Source organism: Pan paniscus, chromosome 13 (assembly GCF_029289425.2).
Source record: "Pan paniscus chromosome 13, NHGRI_mPanPan1-v2.0_pri, whole genome shotgun sequence".
Classification (NCBI taxonomy): domain Eukaryota; kingdom Metazoa; phylum Chordata; class Mammalia; order Primates; family Hominidae; genus Pan; species Pan paniscus.
In genome coordinates, this window is record NC_073262.2 from 85,640 (window position 1) to 107,604 (window position 21,965).

Below are 21,965 nucleotides of genomic sequence, written 5' to 3' on the forward strand. Positions count from 1 at the left end.
TTTTATTTATATTTTCTATAGTTTTACTATACTACATTTTATTTGCTTCTGTTCTGATCTTCATTATTTCCTTCCTTTTGCTCACTTTGGGTTTAGTTTGTTCTTTCTTTAGCTCCTTGGGGCATAGTGTTAGTCTACTTATTTAGATCTTTTTCCTTTTTTAATCTAGGCATTTATTGCTATAAACTTCTCTCTTAGAACTGACTTTGCTGCATACTGTAGGTTTTGATACATTGTGTTTCCATTGTCATTAATCTCAAAATATTTTTTAATTTCCCTCTTGATTTCTTCTTTGACCCATTAGTTCATCATAAGCATGTTGTTTAATTTCCACATATTTGTAAATTTTCCAAGATTCCTCCTGTTATTGATTTTTAGCTTCACACTACTGTGGTTGGAAACAATACTAGACATTATTTCAATCTTTTTGAATTTGTTAAGGTTTATTTTGTGGCCTAACATATGGTCTATCCTGGAGAATGTTCTATGTATGCTAGAGAAGAATGTATATTCTGCTGTTGTTGGATGTATGTAGGTCTGATAGGTCCATTTGGTCTGAAGTATAGTTCAAATTTATTGTTGTCTTGTTAATTTTTTGTCTGGTTGATCTCTCCATTGTTGCAAGTGGAGTACTGAAGTCCCCTATTAGTGTTATATTGCTGTATATTTCTTCCTTCATGTCCACTAATATTTGCTTTACATATTTAAGTGCTTCAATTTTGGATGCATGTATGTTTACAATTGTTATGTCCCCTTGATAAGATGACCTCTTTATCATTAAATCATGACCTTCTTTGTCTCTTGGAACAGCTTTTTACTGGAAGTCTGTTTTATCTGATATAAGTATAGGCATCCCTGCTCTCTTTTGGTAACTGTCTGTTTTCATGGAATATCTCCTTCTATCCCTTTACTTTCAATATATGCCTATTCTTAAAGTTTAAAAATGGGTCTCTTGTAGGCAGCATCTAGTTGGATCTCGTTGTTGATCCACTCAGCCATTCTATATCTTTTGATTGGACAGTTTAGCCCATGTACCAGCAAGGTTATTATTGATAGTAAAAGACTTACTCCTGCCATTTTGCTAATTGTTTTCTGGTTACTTTGTAGATAATTTGTTCTCTTCTTCCTCTATTGTTGTCTACCTTTGTGGTTTGGTGGTTTAGTTTTCTGCTTTGTGGTTACAATATTGTTTTTTAAATATTCAACATGAATACACTTTCTTGTTTGGATAACGTGTAAAACGTCTACAAGGAGGGATAGATAATAAGTTTTCCTTTCAGAATGCACTGCTTTGCCTGGGATGAGGAATAATTTATAATGGTAACTGTTGCTGGTTAAAATTTGGCTCCTACCCACATTCATGCAAACTCAGCATTCTAGATTAAAAGAGATTTAAGAGACTTGCCAAGCAAATGCATGGCATCCTTAGATGTATCCTGATTTGAATAAAACAGCTATAAATAATAATATTTTGGGGATTATTGAAAAATTTGACTATAGATTAGTTTTCAGGTGATATTGGAGAATTAATGTTATTATTGTTAGGTATGTTAGCACGGTCATGCAGCAATGTGTCTTTCTTTTTAAGAGATGCATACAAAAATATTTGGGTGTGAAATGTTCTTGTGCTATAATTTGCTTTAAAATTCTTCAGAAAAAAAGATAAGCAAAATAGAAAAACAAGATAATGGGTACATGTTATCTATTTCGTATTCTCCCTATTTTTTTGTGTGTTCAATTTTTAAAAGAAATTTACTCCATACATATGTCCCACCCCCTCCACTAAGGACCCCAAACTATAAAGTGCTGTGAATATAAGAAAAAGTGAAAGAATTCTATGATTTTGAGAGAAAGTCAACACTGTAGGAAAAAGAGAGCCCAGGATTTGGGCTAAAAATCATTAATCTGACCCTGATCAACCCTGTGGCCTTCAGCAGTAACTCAGCCTCTCAGGCCTTTGATTTGTTCATGTGTAAAATGAGGGTCATTGTCATTTAGACAACGACCTTCAGGGTATGTTTTAATGTTAAAATTCAGAGTCCTTCCATATCAGATAAGCATCAACTATTCAATAGTTTATGCTGAAGAGTACAGGGGACCAAGAGACCACCCAAATGGGTTCATGAGCCCTTCATGCCACTTCTTTGTTGGGTCACTTTGGGCACCTCACTAAATTTTTCTGAGCTAGGTCCTCTGCACCTTGCTTGTCTATCATCAAAGGGTCACTGTGAGACTATAATAATATAAGAGGAAAGAAATCGTGATTATTAAGGCATATGCTGAACCACATACCTCCATTGGCAACATTAAACTTCACTCCAAACTCTCCCCCTGGTCCTCCAGGGCAGTGGCTGGCTGTTAGAATGATTCCACCAGCTGCCTTGATCTTCCTGATAATGCAGGAGACCGCAGGTGTCGACAAGCTGCCATTCTGTCCAATAATCAGTCGTCCAATCTAAACCATCCAAAAAAAAAAAATCAATCCAGTTGCTTGGGATTAAAGGCATTTCAACAGGAAAGTGCCCCAGGCTCTGTTAACATACAGCCAATCACTTGATAAAAGAAACAGAGTAGGCTTTAGATTAGGGGAGGCAGGGTAGGAGGAGCACTGACATTGTCTCTCCTATCTAATGTCTCTAAGACCATTTGGTGCACCTGCATCTAGTAGTCAATTATTAACCTGTAAATAGGATATGCCTCACTGATCTTCAGTCGTTTGAAACATCTGCTTCTGATAATCGAGGGGTTAGCTTGAATCACACAAGAAGTTCTTAGTTTGCTACTGACTCAGAAACTATGCATATGAACATGCTAGAGATTACAAGAAAAAAGAAATGGAGTGCTTCTCTGCTTCTTCTGCTTCCTGTAACTTAGAACAAGCTCAGAGAGCAAGGGGACTGATTTACTACAACCTCATCATCTGTAGGCATATTTTAACTGTAATCTTCAGGAATGACTTTTCTCCTGAAAGTAGGAATTCTCTTTCTGCTGTTAAGTGACAGCATGTGCTGGAGACATTGGAGAAATTACCCAGTCATGCTAAGCAGAGATCTGGAGGTCATCCATGGATGCAGCCAGATTCTTTCTAGAGCTACAAAACTGACTTTCTAAAAAGTCAGCAACACAGGGCTGAAGAACATTTATTGCTACACCTTGTTTTAAAATTGGATTCAATATCATCCAATCTAGTAGTTCTCAATATTTCTACAAAATAGAATCACTTATGAAGCTTTTCAAAATCCTAGTACTCAAACTGCATTCTAGACTGATGATATTGCAATCTCTGGGGTTGAGAGCCCAGCATTAGTAGTTTTAAAGCTCCACAGATGATCCCAATGTTCAGCCAAGCTCGGTAATAAAGCCCCCTTGTTACTCAAAGGGCTGGCAGCATAGGCATCACCTGCAAGCTTGATAGAAATGCAGAACCTCAGCTGGGCATGGTGGCTCCACCTAAAATCCCAGCACTTTGGGAGGCTGAGGTGGGCAGATCACTTGAGCTCCAGAGTTCGAGACCAGCCTGGCCAATGTGGTGAAACCCTATTTCTACTAAAAATACAAAAATTAGCTGAGCATGGTGGTGCACCCCTGTAGTCCCAGCTACTCCGGAGGCTGAGGTGGGAGAATTGCTTGAACCTGGGAGGCAGAGGGTGCAGTGAGCTAAGATGGCATCACAGCACTCCAGCCTTGGCTACAGAGTGAGACTCTGTCGGAAGGAAGGAAGGAAGGAAGGAAGGAAGGAAGGAAAGGAAGGAAGGAAGGAAGGAAAGAAAGAAAGGAAGGAAGGAAGGAAGGAAAGAAAGAAAGAAAGAGAAAGAAAAAGAAAGAGAAAGAAAGAAAGAGAAAGAAAAAAGAAAGGGAAAGAAAGAAATAGAAAGAAGAAGAAAGAAAGAGAAAGAAAGAAATGCAGAACCTCAAGGCCCACCCAAGGCCTACCGAATAAGAACCTGCATTTTAATAAGATCCTCTCCTCTCTTCCCAGATAATTCATTTGATAAGTACTGATATAACCAACAAGCCAAAACAAACCTTAACATACAGTTCAACAACAAAGTTGCCCTGGCACCATCATTGCTAGAGGTCAGTCACTGACCAAATATAACAATCAGCGAGATCAGGGGAAAAAAAATTACAGAAGATATCAAAACACACACACACACACACACACACACACACACACACACACACACAGAGAGAGAGAGAGAGAGAGAGAGAGAGAGAGCTCAAAAGCAAAGTGGCCTTGGGATGATTTAGTATGGAAATCCACAAGATCCCCAGGCTACATATTTTCAAGTAGAGGAGACAGATTATAAACAAATAAGCAATAATAATAATAGTTACTAGTGAGGTACATATTAGGAAGGAATTAGACTGCTGTTATAAAGGACGTCAATTTTAATAATAATATAATAATAATAGCTAAGGGAGCTTAGATTTTATTCTAAGTACAACCAGAATCCATTGAAAGGTTTTAAACAGTGGAAGTGACCTGATTGCATTTTTAAACATCATGGGCTGAGCAGCCCAAATGGTCCTATTAAAAAGTAAGTCACATCAAGTCCCTAAAACATTCCAATAACTTTCCTTGTCCCCCACCAACCCAAAACAAAGCCAAAGTCTTCATTGTAGTCTACAAGGCCCTACATAATCTGACCTCCATCATGTACCATTCTCCATCGCCCTCCCGCCCTCCTTCTTCTGTTCCAGCCACAACGGAACAGAACAGCTATTCCTCAAACATACCAAACATGATCCTGCCTCAGGGCCCTTGCATTTTCTTTTTCCTCTGCTTACAATACTTGCCCAGATATTAACATACCTGCCTTCTACTGTCTTCTGGGTTTCTGTTTCAGTGTAAGCTAATCAGAGATAGCATCCTTGACAGCCCTATATAATACTATAGCCAGAAGTCCCTAACTTTTCTGTTGTTTCCTATTTCCTTCACCCTGCTATAATTTTCTGGATCACATATGTTGCCTTTAACATTTTCCATATTATTTATTTTCCCACTGTATGTAAAGCCCAAGGACCTTTCACTGCTATATCCCAAGTACCTAAAATAAATCTGGCATGTGGTAAGTGTACAATAAATATTTGTTGAATTAATGAATGGAGAATAATGAATGCATGATGAATGGCTTCTCTGGGAGAAATACCTTGAAGGGGGGCAAGAGCAGAAAGAGGAATATCAGATGGGAGACTCTTCAAGTCGAGTGTTGATAGAGTCTTGGACTAGGCTAGAGCCAACAGAAATGAAAATTAGTCGTTTGGTTTGAGATACATTTTTGGAAGGAGGATGAACAGAATATGCAGGTGGACTGGAATATGGAAGAGAGGGGCTGTGGTAAATAGCCTCCAAAATGGCCCCAATAGTCCTTGCCTTTTGGCATTTTTGCCTTTTTGTGGTCCCCTCCCACACTGAACGATGCAGATCTGGGTAATCAGTATATATTGCAGAAGTGATTGTGTGTGACTTCCATGGTGAGGCCGTAAATGGCATGGACATTTCTGCCCTGCTCTCTTGGACAGCTTATTTTGGGAGAGGCCAGCCGCCATGTCATGAAGACACTCAAGAAGCCCTGTGAAGAGGAAGCAAGGCCTGCCAACAACAGTCAGCACCAGCTTTCCAGCCAAGGGATTGAGCCATCTCACAGTGGATCCTCCAGCCCCCACCAAGCCTTCATATGACCAAACCAATACCAACATGTAACTGTGACCTCATGTGAGTCCCCAAGCCAGAATATCCATCTCCTGTCTCAGAAATGATGAGAAATAATAAATATATGTGCTCACACATATTACCATCTAATTTTCTACATTATATGTTTATTTCCCCACTGTATATAAGATTCAAGGACTGTTTTTTTTTCACTGCTATATTCCAAGAACCTAGAACAAATCTGGCATATGGTAAGTATACAATAAATATCTGTTGAATTACTTAATGGGAAAAAATAAATGAATGACGAATGGCTGCTCTGGAAAAAAATACCTTGAAGAGTGGCAGGAGTGGAAAGAGGAGGATCAGATGGGAGGCTAACAGCCAGCACCACCTTGCCAGCCAAGTGACTGAGCCATCTTGCAGTGGATCCTCCAGCCCCCATCAAGCCCCAACTAAGCCACTAAGTTTCATGGTAATTTCTTACACTGCAATAAATAACTAATACTGGACCAGTGAGAAAAGGAGTCAAGAATAATCTCAGCTTTCTACCTTTAATAACTTAATGGATAGTGGTGCTATTAATCAAGTCAGGAAAGAGAAAGGACAATAATTACACCTATAGTGTTACCCAAAGTCATGATAAATTATTTTCCATATGCTCTTGCTAAAATTTATGTAGTCATTCAACTCATTTTATTCAGTATCTACCATGAAACCGGCAATATGGAAGAACCTTCTGATATAGAACTGAATATAATTTAGTCACTGCCCTCAAGTAATAAGTCTGGAGAATCAAGAATCTGAAAAATGTTTGTAGCTTTTGTTCAAAATTTTCTCTCAGCCATTTAAAGGGAAAATTATGAAGATTGTATAGTGGTGAGAGACTGGGATAGCAGTCCACAAAAACTTAGGAAGCCCTTCCATAGCACAGAGTCAATGCTGAGGAACAGCTGCCCAGCCAGGGGCTACATTTTCCAACCCACCCTTGCATCTAGGTGTGGCCACATCGTGCATTTGGACAATGGGTGATAAACTAGTATGAGAATAAGAACAGAAGTAATGTGTGTTTCTTCTAGGCTGAGGATATCAGAAAACAGACATATCATCTCTACACTGCTTATTTCTCTTTCTACAGATTCAGTACAGGTAATCATGTGGCTCTAGGCAATGCCAGAGTCACAAGAGGGAAGGAAACTGAGTCCCCATCCCATTTGGTAGACAATAGTCTTTGCCCACCAGGGACATCCTCATTGGACTATTGTGTGAGTGAGAAATAACATTCTATTGTTTTTAAGGCAATAAAAATTGCCTACATTTCAGGTTTATTTATTACAACCACCCACATTTTCTTAAGCAGTAGCAAAAGAAACATAAACAATAGTTTAATGCCAAATCAAAAATGTCAAATGCAAAATTATTTTATGCTATTACAGTATAAAATTATGTCCACTTTGGGGCAAGGACTTAGAAAAATGCAGAAATAAACATGTAAAGTTATTAAGTAGGAACGATTATAGATACATTTTTATCTTATTACATTTCAGTTATTTTTGAAAAGGTAATATACATTCTGTTTAAGAAGGTTAAAGTGAGTAATTACACTTGAATAAAGTTTCAACCTGAAATACTTTAGTTATAATTGGAGAATTAACAGAAGATTAAATTCTAGATATCTGGAAATTTTACCTATGTGAGATCTGCTCATTAACCCATCAATACCAGAGAGAAGAGATATTGCTGGACATGGTCCTATCATCTGGGGGATAAGTACTGGAGGAGATGTGAAAGAGAGGGTGATGGGGCTTCTGAGGTAAGACATGGAAAATCGTGAAGATATTTGTGTCCCTTATGGACACTCACCAAATGGTGACCTAGGCAGAGGAGGATTTTAACAACAGGATGACCAGTTCTGTGGATGTCAATGAGTGGCTTTCCCCCAGCCATTCCTGTCATTGTCCAATGGGCTCATGAGCCAAGTGGCTGTTATGGTTTAGATGTTTGTCTCCTCCAAATCTCATATTGAAATGTAATCCTCAGTGTTAGCGGTGGGGCCCAGTGAGAGATGTTTGGATCATGGGGACGAGTCCCTCATGAATGGTTTAGCACCATGCCCTTGATGATAAATGTGTTCTCGCTCTGCGTTTACATGAGATCTGCTTGTTTAAAAGTATGTGGCACCTTCTCTTTTGTTCTCTTGCTCCCACTCTTGCTGTGTGATATGCCTGCTCCCACTTTGTCATCTGCCATGTGTAAAAGCTCCTGAGGCCTCACCAGAAGCCAAGGAGATGCGGGCACCAGGCTTGTACAGCCTTCAGAACCATGAGCTAAGGAAACTTCTTTTCTTTGTAAATTACCCAGCCTCAGGTATTTCTTTATAGCAATGCAAGAATGCTGTAATACCATGGCTGTGATGGCAGGGATGAAGGCTATGCATGGGCTCAACAACGTGGACATTCCCTCACCAAGGCTGACCTGGCTATGGCCACTGCAGAGTGCCTACTCTACCAGCAGCAGGGACCAACACTGAGTCTCCTTATGGTACCATTCCCCAAATGATCAGCCAGCTACCTGGTGGTAGATTGGTTAATTTGGGCCACTTCCATCACGGAAGATGCAGCACTTTGTACTTACTAGAATAGACACAAAGAAGAGGAGATATGAAGACAGATGCAAAGATTGGAGTGATGCAGCCACACCCAGGAAGCCAAGGAATGTATTCTGCTGCCAGAAGCTGGAAGAGGCAGGGAGCAGATTCTCCCTAGAGCATCTACAGAGTGTGGCCATGCCGATACCTTGATTTTGACTTCTGGCCTCCAGAACTGTGGGAGAATAAATTTCTGTGATTTTAAACCACCAAATATGTGGTAATTTGTTATGGGAGTCCTAGGAAATGAATACAAAGTTTGTAATCTAATACGAAGTTTGTATTAGCTTCACAAGGCTGCTATAACAAATTGCCATAAACTTGGTGGCTAAAAGCAATTAAAATTTATTCCCTAACAGTTCTGGAGGCCAGAAGTTCAAAATCAAGGTGTCACTGGGGGTCTGCCTCATCGAAAGACTCTAGGGGAGGATCCTCCCTTGCTTCTTCCAGTTTCTGTTGCCTCCACATATTTCCGAGCTTGTGTTCACATCACTCCAATCTCTGCCTCTGTTTTCACGTCACTTTCTTCTCTGCGTGTCTATGTCTTCTCTTCTGTTCACCCTCTCTCTACCAATTAGCCCAGGATAAATGCCATCAGAAAAGGTATGGCTTTCAAGATCTAGTCATTGATAAAAAGAAATATAACTTTTGGAAGCCCTTTTGTATAAAGAAAAAGCACTCAACTTGAAGTTAAAAGGCATAGGTATGAGTCTTGACTCTACCCCCTGACGTAGGATCAATCATTTAACTTCTCTGAGGCTCTGCGTCTTTATTTGAAAAGCCAAGGAAGAAGAGTGTTGTTAAAATCCACCGAAGATCAGATTCTATAAACAAAAACCCTTTGTTAAATTAACCATGACACAAATTATTCTATTGTCTTCCCCGAATCCCACAACCCCCTCCAACATTTAAAATTCATCTTTAGATAGCAGATTATCCCTTAAAGTACCATTTTACTCTCTGAAAAAGTCCTAGAAATACTACCCTCTGTCAATGCAGCAGACCGCTACCTTGCAAGGAAAAGATGGTCTACTTACATAATTATCCTTAGTTATGTTTAAAGCATTGAAGCAGGCAATATCTGACTTTCATTCCTGAGTGAAATCCAGACCACAGCCCAGGGAGGACTAAGCCATGGCATTCTGTTGCTCCCCGCTGAACATCCCACACCATAGGGTCTGGCTTTGGCTGGAAGAAGGGCAACCTCACCCAGTCCTCCAGAAGGTGCACACACCCAAGCGGATGCTACTGCCATTAAGGGGCATTTCCTTCAACTCCCACGTGGAAAAGGGGGCAAAGTGGACCCTAGTCCACTGTCACTCACACACACGTACAGATCCCAGGGTTCACACAGATACAGATCCCAGGGTCCACATCTATCACATATATGAACATTATCACACAGACCCCTGCAGACACATCTGTGAGGCATATGCATTCCCAAACACACAGACAGACTCATGATAAATTTGTTCCTACCCAGCTTTGACTTCTAAATGCTTGGGGAAACCAAGACATAGTAGAAAGGGGTGTGCAATTATCATTTCCCATGATGCCGTTACTTAAGAACTCTTTGTGTCCGTCCTTCTAATGGCACCAATGCCTCCCATCAAGCCTTAAACCTCACCTAAATTATGTCATTGGGCTTTTTCATCCATAAATGAGCATATCAGGTGCCAAGGGAATCAATATGCCCTTTCACATGCCTTAGACCAGTGTCCAAAGAAAGATAAAATGTTATTCTATAAAAGCTTTCTCCCAGCATTTCTATTCCTTTACATTTTGTGCCATATACAACTATGGTTTTTTAATGATCTTATTTCTGACAGCTGTTTTTCTTCAGAACATCAACAGCTTCTTTCCTAAATTAGTTTTAGTATGAGTTCCATTTCTAATTAGCTCAAATTAAAGTCCTAGAGAGCAGCGAGGTAATATTTAAACCCTCAGGCTAAAATTTCGGAGTAGGTGCAGAATGTTGACTATAAATGAGTTTTTCTTGTGACATAACACGCATGAAAGCAGGATTTCTTTCATGTGTGAAATGTCTTAAATCAGACTTACCCTTTGTGATTCTCTTTTAGCTTTAAATGTCATTTAAGAAAAAAAAAGAAAAGAAAATTAAGCATGGCATTCCCCAATATCCTCTGCTCACTGTGTTATAATCCCTATCACTCCCCAAGTGAATTGGAGAGAGTGAAGACACAATGAACAGAAACTTCCCTGATGCTTCACAGAGGAAGTGTTCTCCAGGACCACACAGCCTCCACCATGTCCATCTACGAAGGGCTGTGGCAAGCCATATACACAAAGATGCCTGTTTCCTGTCTTCTCGGTTAAAAACAAAAACAAAACACTGGAAGGAACCCCAAAGCCAAGCTGCCGTGGGTTGCAGAGTGCCAGCCGTGAAGTAGTGTTGTCCATGGGTAAACAGGAGATGGATAAGGGCAATTTCAAGAAATAACAAACTCGAGGCATGAATGTGGTTATCCAAACATCAAGGGACTCCTTCATTTGCATTTGGATAATTGTGCAGTTATATGATTTGTTACATGGAGACCAGATGGAAGTAAGAGAGCTCATCCTCAACTTCCTGTACCTCTGGAAGTCTTTACACACATGCTGGAGAGATAGATGAGAGTTCATTAGCATCAAACCACCATGGATTTCATAATCAATTCCTAATATCTGAATAAGTGCAGAAAAGTCACAGGCATCTAGAAGTGTGGCCCAAGTCCTGTTCTTCAATCGGCCCACCCATTTCTCAAGATTTCATTGAGAAGATCAAGAAATCTAATCTTCCTTGGATGCAAAATGGAGGTGGTGAAAATTGGAAGTACGTCCTTCCTGGTAATGAGGCAATTTCAGTACATAGGAAGTGCTCTGAAATCTTTAAGGTATACAGTCTGACTCACTAGAACAAGAAAGGGCCCCACATGTTGCCATTTTATGAGGTGACCACCCCAGCTGGATAAGAACTACAAGTGTCCATTGGGTCTACCTGGGTGTGGGTCAAGAAAGCAGAGTTGAGTGCCCTGAGGTAAGCTGAGATTTTGGTTTTCAATGGGAAAGAATGTAAGAATTGACTTTGCCACCTACTGCCTGGGTGACTTTGCACAAGATCCCAAATCCCTATGTATCTCGATTTTGTTATCTAAAAGATCACATGATGGAGGATGTAAGCAAGTAACACAGCCAAGACCCAGTTTACAGTGTCTAGTACCTAACAGACTCTTGACACGTTTCACTTGCCCTTGAGTCAATCTTTCCATGTCACTGAATATTCTTCCACAACACGATTTTAATGGATATAGTCGTCCATTGTTTAAATGTACCATTATTGACCAATGTAAAAATGTTCTTTTACCTCAAATTTTTATATGTAAAACAAAAACATGTTTGAGGACTAAACCCACACTGTAGTATAAATTAAACTGGATGTAGGCCAGGCATGGTGAGTCACACCTATAGTCCCAGCACTTTGGGAAACCAAGACAGGAGGATGGCTTGAAGCCAGGAGCTCAAGAGCAGCCTGGGCAATACAGCAAGACCTCATCTCTACAAAAAAATAAGAAAAATTAGCTGGCCATGGTGGCGTGCACCTGTAGTCCCAGCTTCTTGGGAGGCTGAGGTGGGAGGATCCACGGAGCCCAGGAGTTTAAGGCTGCAGTGAGCTTGGATAACGACTGCTCTCCAGCCTGGATGACAGAACAAGAACCTGTTTCAAAAAGAAAAAAGAAAAAAAAACCTAAAAACTAAAAACTGGATGTAGTTTGCTAATAACTAAACAGCAAATTAATTGTAACATGCTTACATATCAACGATGTCTTTCTTCTTTGATCATAAACCTGCTCACTAAGAAGCTGCTGAAGTCCATGGTAATGACAGGTACATGTCTGCATCCTTGTCCTGACCTGCATCTTCTTTGATTGTCCCCATCTGTGTCTTCGACTGGCACTGCCGAACCGGCTTGCCACCTGATCAATGTTGTACTGAACCGGACTGCTAACTGATCAATGTTGTTGAGCTCACTGCACAAAGCTGTTCTTACAAGGTAGATTTCTGCCTGGAATAGTCATACTTACACTGTTTATATTCCTTACTCCTGACCCATCCAACGCAGCACAAGTTCTATTTATTGCCATAGAAACATAGGTCATTTGGAAACACCTCCTTCATTTCTATGGAATGTTCAAACATTTCTGACATTTTGGACTCTGTTCTAGCCTCTTGTTAAATATATTCAGAAAAGAGACAAAGCTTTATGGGGGGGGCTATATGCACACATATGCTATAGAATAAGCTATCTAAATGCTTAGAAATACTTTCCATCTGGCACCGCACCTTAATAGGTAGACAGAAATTAAGTATGTGTATATCTATCTGTATAGATACGTATAAATATATATCCCCAAAACAAAAACTCATTCTCTTACTTATACATAGGTAGAATATAGGTGAATATACATATACATTTATAGGTAGAAAAAAAACCCTCAGCCTCTTTAGGGCCATGTGTTTTCTCTGAGTAATTGTCACAATTAATTACAATACATGTGTATGCCTTTTTAGATAACTTCCATCAGACCAGTTTCTGTCTGGTTGGAAAATAATAACTGCCTATTTGCTAAGTGCCCCTGCCCCCATACTATGTTCCAGTGATCTAAAGACCTCTGGTAATCATAGATTTACAACTCAGCAAGATTAAACAATTTATTGTTATTTATGACACCCAAGCTGGATCTTCTGTATTATATTCCACATTAGCATCTATCACTTTACATTTGGGAGATCCTGTCCAAAAAATGATTATGCCTCCTAACCAAACATTCAGCAGGGCTGCAGGAACAGGCCCCCTGAACAAACATCCTGCCAAAGTACTTTAAAGCACCGTGAGCTCCCACAGCTGTGCATTTTCAGACGACTCAGCAGATTAGCGTGGAGTCTCTTAGCCTCTGCTTGGTCTGTTCCTTTCAGTGATCTCTCACTTGGCCCAGTCCATTCGGTTTGAAAATCCTCATGAAATGAGCAGATTATGATCTGGCTTCAGTAGAGGGCCATGGGGTGGGCACGGAGGGGAGAGGGTTTGCTCTTAACACAGCCTGAGCCTCAGAAAGGTTTCAGATGGAAAAGCATGGCACTGACTCAGCTCATGCTTAACAGGAAATAATGCACAGACCACACCAAAAAAGCCCTTTATGTTGTGTGAAAGTCTATGCCGGAGCAGCTGCTGCCACCTCATGTACTGTGATAGAGTGTGCATGTGTGTGTTTGTGTGTGCGTGAGTGTGAGTATGCACACAAATGTGTGCTGGGAGGGGGAGGAGATCACACCTTCCACAGTCGCCACCTCAGCCTTAGCTAGCAGCATGGAGAAATGCCAAAAGTCAAGAGGAAGCTGCACCAAAGCAACTGTGATCACCACATCAGCAGGCGCTTTCTGGTTAGTAAAGCTACTGGGACTGAAAAACACACACGATCTCGTCCTTCTTTTATTTTAATCAGATCAAAATATTTTTATAATAATTGTGTTATATGAATAAATAATTCATAACGCTGTAACCCATTATCACATTCAATCCTCCCAACAACCCTAGAAGATATGTAGAGAAGTATTATTACTTTCCCTATTTTTATAAATGAGGAAATAAACCCCAGGAGGCTAGGCGACTTCCCCACGGTCATAGAAGTTGCAAACAGTAGTATCATGATTCAAATCCAAAACTTCTCCTTTTGTTTCTTTTCATTTTAATTTTGAAGGTAACGCATATGCATGTATGATCTTTTAAATCCAGAGATGTATATGGAATAGATAGGAAAAGGGACTCTCCTTCCCCATTATACACCCCCTCCACCCAAGCTATATACACTGTTGACTAGAGTATGTCCTTTCAATCCTATTTTCTATGCCTACATTATATAGAGAAAAGCAGGATTACGTTACACACAATATTCCAGTCATTGCTGTTTTTCACCAACAAACTATCATTCACATCTTTTTCATACTACATATAAATTTATATCCTTTATTTTAGTGGTGTATATAGTGCAGTTGTGTCATAAATTATGTACCTGTTCTCTGTTGAACATATAGATTTTTTCTGAGTTTTTCCTTAGCAAAATGCTGCAGTGAGTACCCTTGTACACAGATGTTTGTACATTTGTTCTAGAAAAATCTACAGTAAAGATTCTTAGATTAAGAGATTCCCAGGTTATTAGAAAACTACTCTATTAATTTAGATATATACATCCAAATTGCCTGACCAAAAAGTTATGTCAATTTAACTTCTATGAACAGTATACAAACATGACAATTTTCCATCACCTACACCAACTCTGGGTAATTTCATCTTTTTTACAAGTTGATGGATTGTTTTAATTTATAATTCTCTGGTTATTAATAAGGTTGGCCACCTGTTCATGTGTTATTATTGATGATATTTGTATTGAATTGTTTGAATTTTCTTGATTTCAAAAAACTTTTTACCTGTCATAGATATTAAATATTTGTTGTAAAACTCTCCTTCCAGTATTTTGTATGTGTTTGGTCAAGTAGAATAAACTCTCGTCCTCTGATTTCAGATTCCTTTTTCTTTCCATTAGAAATCCCTAAATGTAAAACTACATATTGATAGCTAAAAACGAGAATGTTTACTAGAGAAAAAGAATACAAAGGCAATAATTAAATATTATATTTATACAAAATACCTGCTAGTACAAACTTAAAAAGAGAAAGTAAAAGTCAAATGCTTCTACGACTTCAGACTAAGAAAAAGAACTTTTGAGGTTGAAAGTTCCTGAAATTTCTCTTTTCATACAACTACGGACATGACTTCAAAAGTTGATGTGACTAAAAATGTAAGATATGAAAGATATTTGAAGACTCAGAGAAGGTGGATTTTCATTTTAACAAGTCACATATATATTCTAGATATCCTCTTATTCGTAACTAAGAGAGTCAAATCAGATGAAAGAATCTAAAAATTTCCCTTTGACTGTGTTAAGTAGAAGTAGTAGAGGCATATTGGCCAAATCTTGAGTGTTTGCAAATTGAGTCTTAAGGCTATAGGCTGGCACAGGTCATTGAAGCCCTAGCTTTTTATCTTTAATTTTAAAATCCCCAAACAATTTATACTAATTTTTCTTGTCCATTATTTCCAAATAATCTTGTTTAAATGTTATTACAGTGCCTGCTCATGTTACTGTTGTCTAACAGAAGGGTATCCGGGGCCTTAAAACTGAGAGGGTTAGGATTAATGATTCCAATACCTATGCTTGGACATCTCCAAAAGTGGGTTCCAACTTCTTGTCCTCAAGTCTGTATAGAAACTAGCAAACTTCCAGAGTTCACAAAAGGCTCAAAGAGAACAGATGTTATAGAAAATTCTTAGAGCAAGTTTCACGCATAATGTTGCTGTTGTGTGTCTGCCTTTTCAATAAACATCACTATGCTTTATCACAAGATTTAATAAAGCAGCTTAGTTAAAAATGCCTTCTGGGTCTCTGGACACATTAAACAAAGCTTAAAATAACCACCCCAGCAACTGGGAGGACCCAGCTGTTCTCATAATCTGTCCCACTCCTTTTACTTCCCCATAAAAAGAGTGAATGAAGACCACAGACTAAAAGCATCCAGAAGGAACTGACACAAACAGGGAGATAGATGGAGCCAAGGGCTCCTGTAAGTTTGCTATTGCTCACATAATAGATTTGCTAATTCTACAACCTGCAGATGGTGATTAAGAACGGGAAGCAGAAAGAGGGAAGAGAGAATCATAGAAGGGCTCATTCAAGTTTTCTAATGTATCACAAACCTGTCCTCCCTAATGTCTGGATCATAGCAGCCCATTCCATTCACCTATTCTGTAGTGAACTCCAATAGAAAATACAAAGCCATCACCACCCAGTTCTTTCTCCCTTCTAGAGATGAGATATTAGCTACCCAATCCCAGATTCTCAGATCCATTCCAGGAAAGAAGCCCTAGGTATTGAAGCACAGCTTTCCCTCCCTCCCTTCTTTCTTCCACCCCAAGATTTGTTCCCCAGATAGTTCTAGTAAATGCAAAACCAAGTATATTCTCATTCTTTAGAGCAACCAGCTTTTCATGGCCAACTGGAATCAAATACAACCTGCACAAACATCTATCTGGAGGACACTCCCAAGGCTCCTACTGAGCCAGCCTTCTGCATAACACTGCATTTCAGCTTCCTAGTTCACAAGACACTGAGACATTCTTGAATTCTGCAAGGTGCACTGTGTGTTAATATCTTTGCTGCTCATCATGTGGCCAATAAAGGGCATGACTAGTCAACAAATAAATTTTCTCTTGGCTAAAACTTGCAACAAAACTGTAAGCTGTTTACCAAGGGGCCCACTACAGGTTATATTCAATATATACAGTCAAATCATAACTATCTGAGATATATTCAGTTGACCATACACCTTTATATTTCAGTAAAAGGTCTTTACATTTCCCAGTGCTATCGATGTTACAAAGTGCTTTCATATGCAGTGCTTCATCTGATTTGCAGGATAATTAAATGATCCTGTCATACCTGATTTTTAGATGAGGAAACAAGTGGTTTCTGGGTATTTCAAGAGGTTAACGCATCTGCCCTCCAACTTGTATGTGAAAACCAAAAACAAAATTCCAAGGCCCCTCAACCATCTGAATGGACTTTGACTCTTTTGGTCAATATATGGCAGAGCTAGGAAAAGAAGATGAGTCTTCCAGCTGCTGATACAGGGTTTTTTCTGCCATACTCCATTACCTCCAAGGCTAAAGTCAAAAGAGGGTGTGGTTATCACATGAAAAAATCTGGTTTGGATTTCCCAAATGTGTATGTAGTATTTGGTGATTTACCTTAATTTAACCTACAGTTCTTTTGGGTTGTAACAGTCTGACTCCATTTTTGAAAACAAAACAAAATCGATTTTAAATGCTGAATTATAGATCTTTGCTGTCCAGTATAGTAGCTACTAACCACTTACGGTTATTTGCATTTCTATTTTAATTAATTAAAATTCAGTAAAATGCAAAATTCAGTTCTTCAGTTGCTCTAGCCACATTTCAAGTGTTACAGTAGTCACATATGGCTAGTGGCTGGGACAATGCAGATTATAGAACAGATCCATCATCAAAGAAACTTCTATTGAACAGTGCTATTATATAATGTCATCTCCAGAGAAAGAAGACTTTAGAAAAAGTCAGAAACGGCCGGGCGCAGAGGCTCACACGTGTAATCCCAGCACTTTGGGAGGCCAAGGCAGGCAGATCCCTTGAGGTCAGGAGTTCAAGACCAGCCTGGCCGACATGGTGAAACCCCGTCTCTAGTAAAAATACAAAAAATTAGCTAGGCGTGGTGGTGCATGCCTGTAACCCCAGCTACTCAGGAGGCTGAGTTGGCAGAATCACTGGAACCCAGGAGGCAGAAGTTGTAGTGAGCCAAGATTGTGCCACTGCACTCTAGCCTGGGTGACAGAGCAAGACTCCATCTCAAAAAAAAAAAAAAAAAAAAAAAGAAAAAGAAAAAGTCAGAAACCTCTTGAGGCAGGCATAGTGCTGTCATCTGTCCAATATTGAAGATGATTTAAGAATAAGAAAGAAGAAGAGAACAAAGAAGAGAAAAAGAAGTTGCCTTAGGTGTACCTACCCAGAAAAGGACAAGGGCATTCTTGTAGTCATTGTGTTGTATTTTAGCTCTTAAACTTTTTAAGAGATTAGAATAATTTGACACATAGAAGATCTAAACCACTGAAGAGGCTCTGAAGCAGATAAAAGTAGAAAGAAAATAAAAAACTAATTAGTTACAAACTAAGCTTAACCACAATTCGTTTAAACGATACTATTTACTCTTCACATGATTGGTTTTTCTTTTGCTTTATAGTATGACATAGTTTATATCTTTAAAGGGGAATTAAAATATTTCTGGGGATTTTTAAAAGTAAGTTCACACAGCCACATAAAAACTACAGAAACAGATAAAACCTATCTTCTCATTTATTCCCTAATCCATTCAAATTAAATATAAAAATCCAAGCAGCCACAGTGATATTCAAAAAAGCAAAAGTGAGACAAAACAAAATTCATTTGTCACCTGTGGAGGTAGTTAGCTCACCTAATCTTCACTCCAAACACCAGTAATTTTTAAAAGACAGAAATAAACATATGTTCTGCCTTCCCGGAAGGAACTATGTTTCAGGGTAGCCAAATAACCCAGTTGTGAAGAAAATGGTCTGCTTATAGAAAAATGCCAGCTAAAGCATGTAGACAGAATTAGAGAATTAGAAATTCACCATTTTGAAACCCCTAATGAAATAATCAACTCAAGCAAGGATCATTAATAAATGCTAAAACAATCAAGTAACTATTGATACAGAATATAACTGAATATACACATGGTACAAAGTTCACGTCACAGACTACTGGCTTGACCCAAGGGGGAATATAGCAGAGGAGATAGGCAGTGATCACCCTAACCTTGCGATCATCTCACCATCACTAATGATGGGATGTGAATACACATTATTGCCTATGAAATAGTCTTTAAAAAAAGAAGTTGAACCTGAATCTAACTAAACCTTGCAATGGGCTGAACGTGTATGTCTTCCCCAAATTAATATGTTGACATCCTAACCCCAAAGGTGCTGGTATTAAAAGGTGGGGCCTTTAGGGGGTCATTAGATCATAAGGACAGAGGCTTCATGATTGGAATTAGTGCCCTTATAAAAGAGGCCCCAGAGGGCTAGCTAGTCTCTCCCACTATGTGAGGGCCCAGCAGGAAGGCCAATCTATGAACCAGAAAGTTGGTCCTAACCAGATATCAAAACCACATGCTCCTTGATCTTAAACTTGCTAGCCTCTAGAACTGTGAGAAATAAATTTCTGTTCTTTATAAGTCATCCAGTTTTTGGTATTTTGTTATAGCAGGCCTAAAAGCCTTTAGAACTAACTTCCAGTTAACCAGGAAAAAACAGAGTGAAAAGTTAAATGACACCATAAAAAGCAACCAGAAAATTCCAGAAGGGGAAATATTCTACAGGACAACTGACTAGTTTTTCAACAAGTCAATTTCACTAAATAAATACATAAACAAAGAGTATGGGTATTTTCCAGGTTAAAAAAGTCTTGAGCTAAATAATCTAATGCAATGTGTGTCCCTTGATTAGAAGAAACTAATTTGAACAAACCAGCCACAAAAGATATTTCAGGGAGACCAAGCTGGAAGGATCACTTGAGGCCAGGAGTTTGAGACCAGCCTGGGCAACGTAGTAAGACCTCCATCTCTACAAAAACAATAAATTAGCTGGGCATGGTGGTGTGCACCTATAGTCCTAGCTACTCAGGAAGCTGAGGCAGGAAGATCACTTGAGCCCAGGAGTTTGAGGCTGCAATGAGCTATGATTGTTTCACTGCACTTCAGGCTGTGTGAAAGAGCAAGACTTTGTCTCAAAAAATAAAAGGACATTTCATAATAATTGAGGAAATCTGAATGTGGACTGGGTAATAAATGATATAAAAAAGCCATTTTTTATTTTGTTTGAAAAGATGATTTTGTAACTATACAGGAAAATGTTCTTTTTTTTAGAAATCTGTACTAAAGGATTTAGGGGTAAAATATCATTTTCTTTAATATACTTTCAAACACAAGCAAAAAATAGTCATGACACAAATATAGCAAAATGTTTACAATCTATGCTCTATGCTTGCCTGTGAGTGCCATTAATCTCATCTCTCTGCTTTTCTGAAAGTTTGAAAATTTCAAAGTTTTATAATAAATTTTTTTACATCCCATAATTTTATAATAATTTTTTTAAAGTTTGAAGCAAATCAACAACTATAGCTTCAAAAATATCCTGACCCACAATAAACATTGAACAGGGTATATTTCTCCCATTTCCTAAAAAAGTTGGCCCAGGAAGGAGTATGAGAGCTGCCATAGCTCTCCCAAGGCTCATTATTCTCCATCACTCCATGGGAAATCCCAAAATAAATTTTTTAAAAAGTTGTTTAATTTATAATGTTTTTGATTCTATAATAATTTTATAATAAAATAATTGTAAAATGTTTTTGATTTTATAATTTATAAAAATTTTTATACATGTTTATGTTTGAAATGTCTATTTCAAACTTTATGAGATATTAAAATATAAGTAATATAGTTCATCATTTTAGAAATGCCATGCTTTTCTTCTCCAGCAATTACATAATCAAAGAGTAACTGTAGTTTTTCCTAGAACATTGCTTTGTAGGCTGGGCATGGTGGTTCATGACACTTTAGGAGGCCAAGGCAGGCAGATCTCTTGAGATCAGGAGTTTGAGACCAGACTGGGCAACACAGAGAAACCCTATGAGTAGTAAAAACACAAAAATCAGCTGTGCGTAGTGGCGTGCACCTATAGCCCCAGCTACTCAGGAGGCTGAGGTGGGAAGATCACCTGAATCTGGGGAGGTCAAGGCTACAGTGAGCCAAGACTGTACCATTGCACTCCAGCCTGGGCAACAAAGTGAGACCCTGTGTCAAAAAAAAAAAAAAGAAATTTAATTTAAAAAAAGAAAATTGCTTTGTAAAATTAACTTTTTCAATCAAAACCAAGATTTTTCAGATATAGAGAATGCAGCCCACTGGTCAGATTTGTCAGTTCAAAGAGAAAAAATTCTAGTTTCCTATTTTTCTAGCCTGCTTATGATTATCCAATAGGATATCAAAAAAGACCAAAGCCTTTGGGATCCATGTTCAGTATTCCTGAGTCTAACTCAGGATGCCAAATCAGGAGACAAGCACATTCTCATCAATTTTCAATCATTCGAGACCAATTTTGCTTTTAATTATCCAGTTCTTTTAGACCACCTTTCTCCTGAAGCCAGCCTTATGGCTATTCACTTCACTTTAGCATAAGCCCCCAAGAAGGTGAACAAAATGAGGAAACGATTGGTTAAAGTTGGCGTTTGAAATTCTGAAACATGTCCACCATTCCCTTCACCCATGCCCGCCCCTCTTAGAAGTAGTACTTTCAGATTATTTAAGAGTCGATGCTTCTATGTGGATTTTGTCATCTGTCCTTTATAACAGCTAGTAGGTTTAATTTGACTCTATTTTAAGCATATATTGACCTATGCTAATTATCTGTTAAAATAAATTCCACTCTTTGAGTTAATAAAGTGTGTTTGTCATGGAAGACCCATTGAAGTAAGAAGCTGAGGAGCCCTTATGGTAAAGTGGGACAAGAAATAATAAGACATAATAATTTCCCCATGCAAATCAACAACCATAGCTTCAAAAATATCCTGACCCACAACAAGTATTGGACAGGCCATGTTTCTCTCACTCCCTAAAAAATTGGCTCGGGAAGGAGTATGAGATCTCCCATAGCTCTCCCAAGGCTCATTATTCTCCATCACTCCACAGGAACAGCCTGTCAGAGAAGAGTGAAAGACCATTTGTCAACCTCTCTTCAACTCCCTGATTCTAGCCAAACTTCATCAATCTCAAGTGAGGAGCCAGAGAGAAATCAAACCCCATATATCCAGCATCATTGTCTACTGGAGTCAAAAATCACAATTCCACTACCCACCCCAACACCACTGGCCCTGTTTCTCCCAATTGCTTTTTATTGTGTTTTTTAAAAAATCCTCTTTCCCTATCCCTGCAACACCGAGAAGGA

General features: G+C 38.8%; 1 protein-coding gene across 1 annotated transcript in view; it reads right to left on the reverse strand.

Annotated features, from left to right (window-relative positions):
• Positions 1 to 1,814: 1,814 nt before the first annotated feature.
• LOC134728682 (phosphoglucomutase-like protein 5) overlaps positions 1,815 to 21,965 on the reverse strand; it is a gene marked incomplete at its 5' end in the record, with an annotated part of 32,659 nt that continues 12,508 nt past the window's right edge. The window contains one exon of the mRNA XM_063595092.1: positions 1,815 to 2,455. Coding sequence (XP_063451162.1) covers positions 2,234 to 2,455 — 222 coding nt within the window. The remainder of the gene's footprint in view (positions 2,456 to 21,965) is intronic.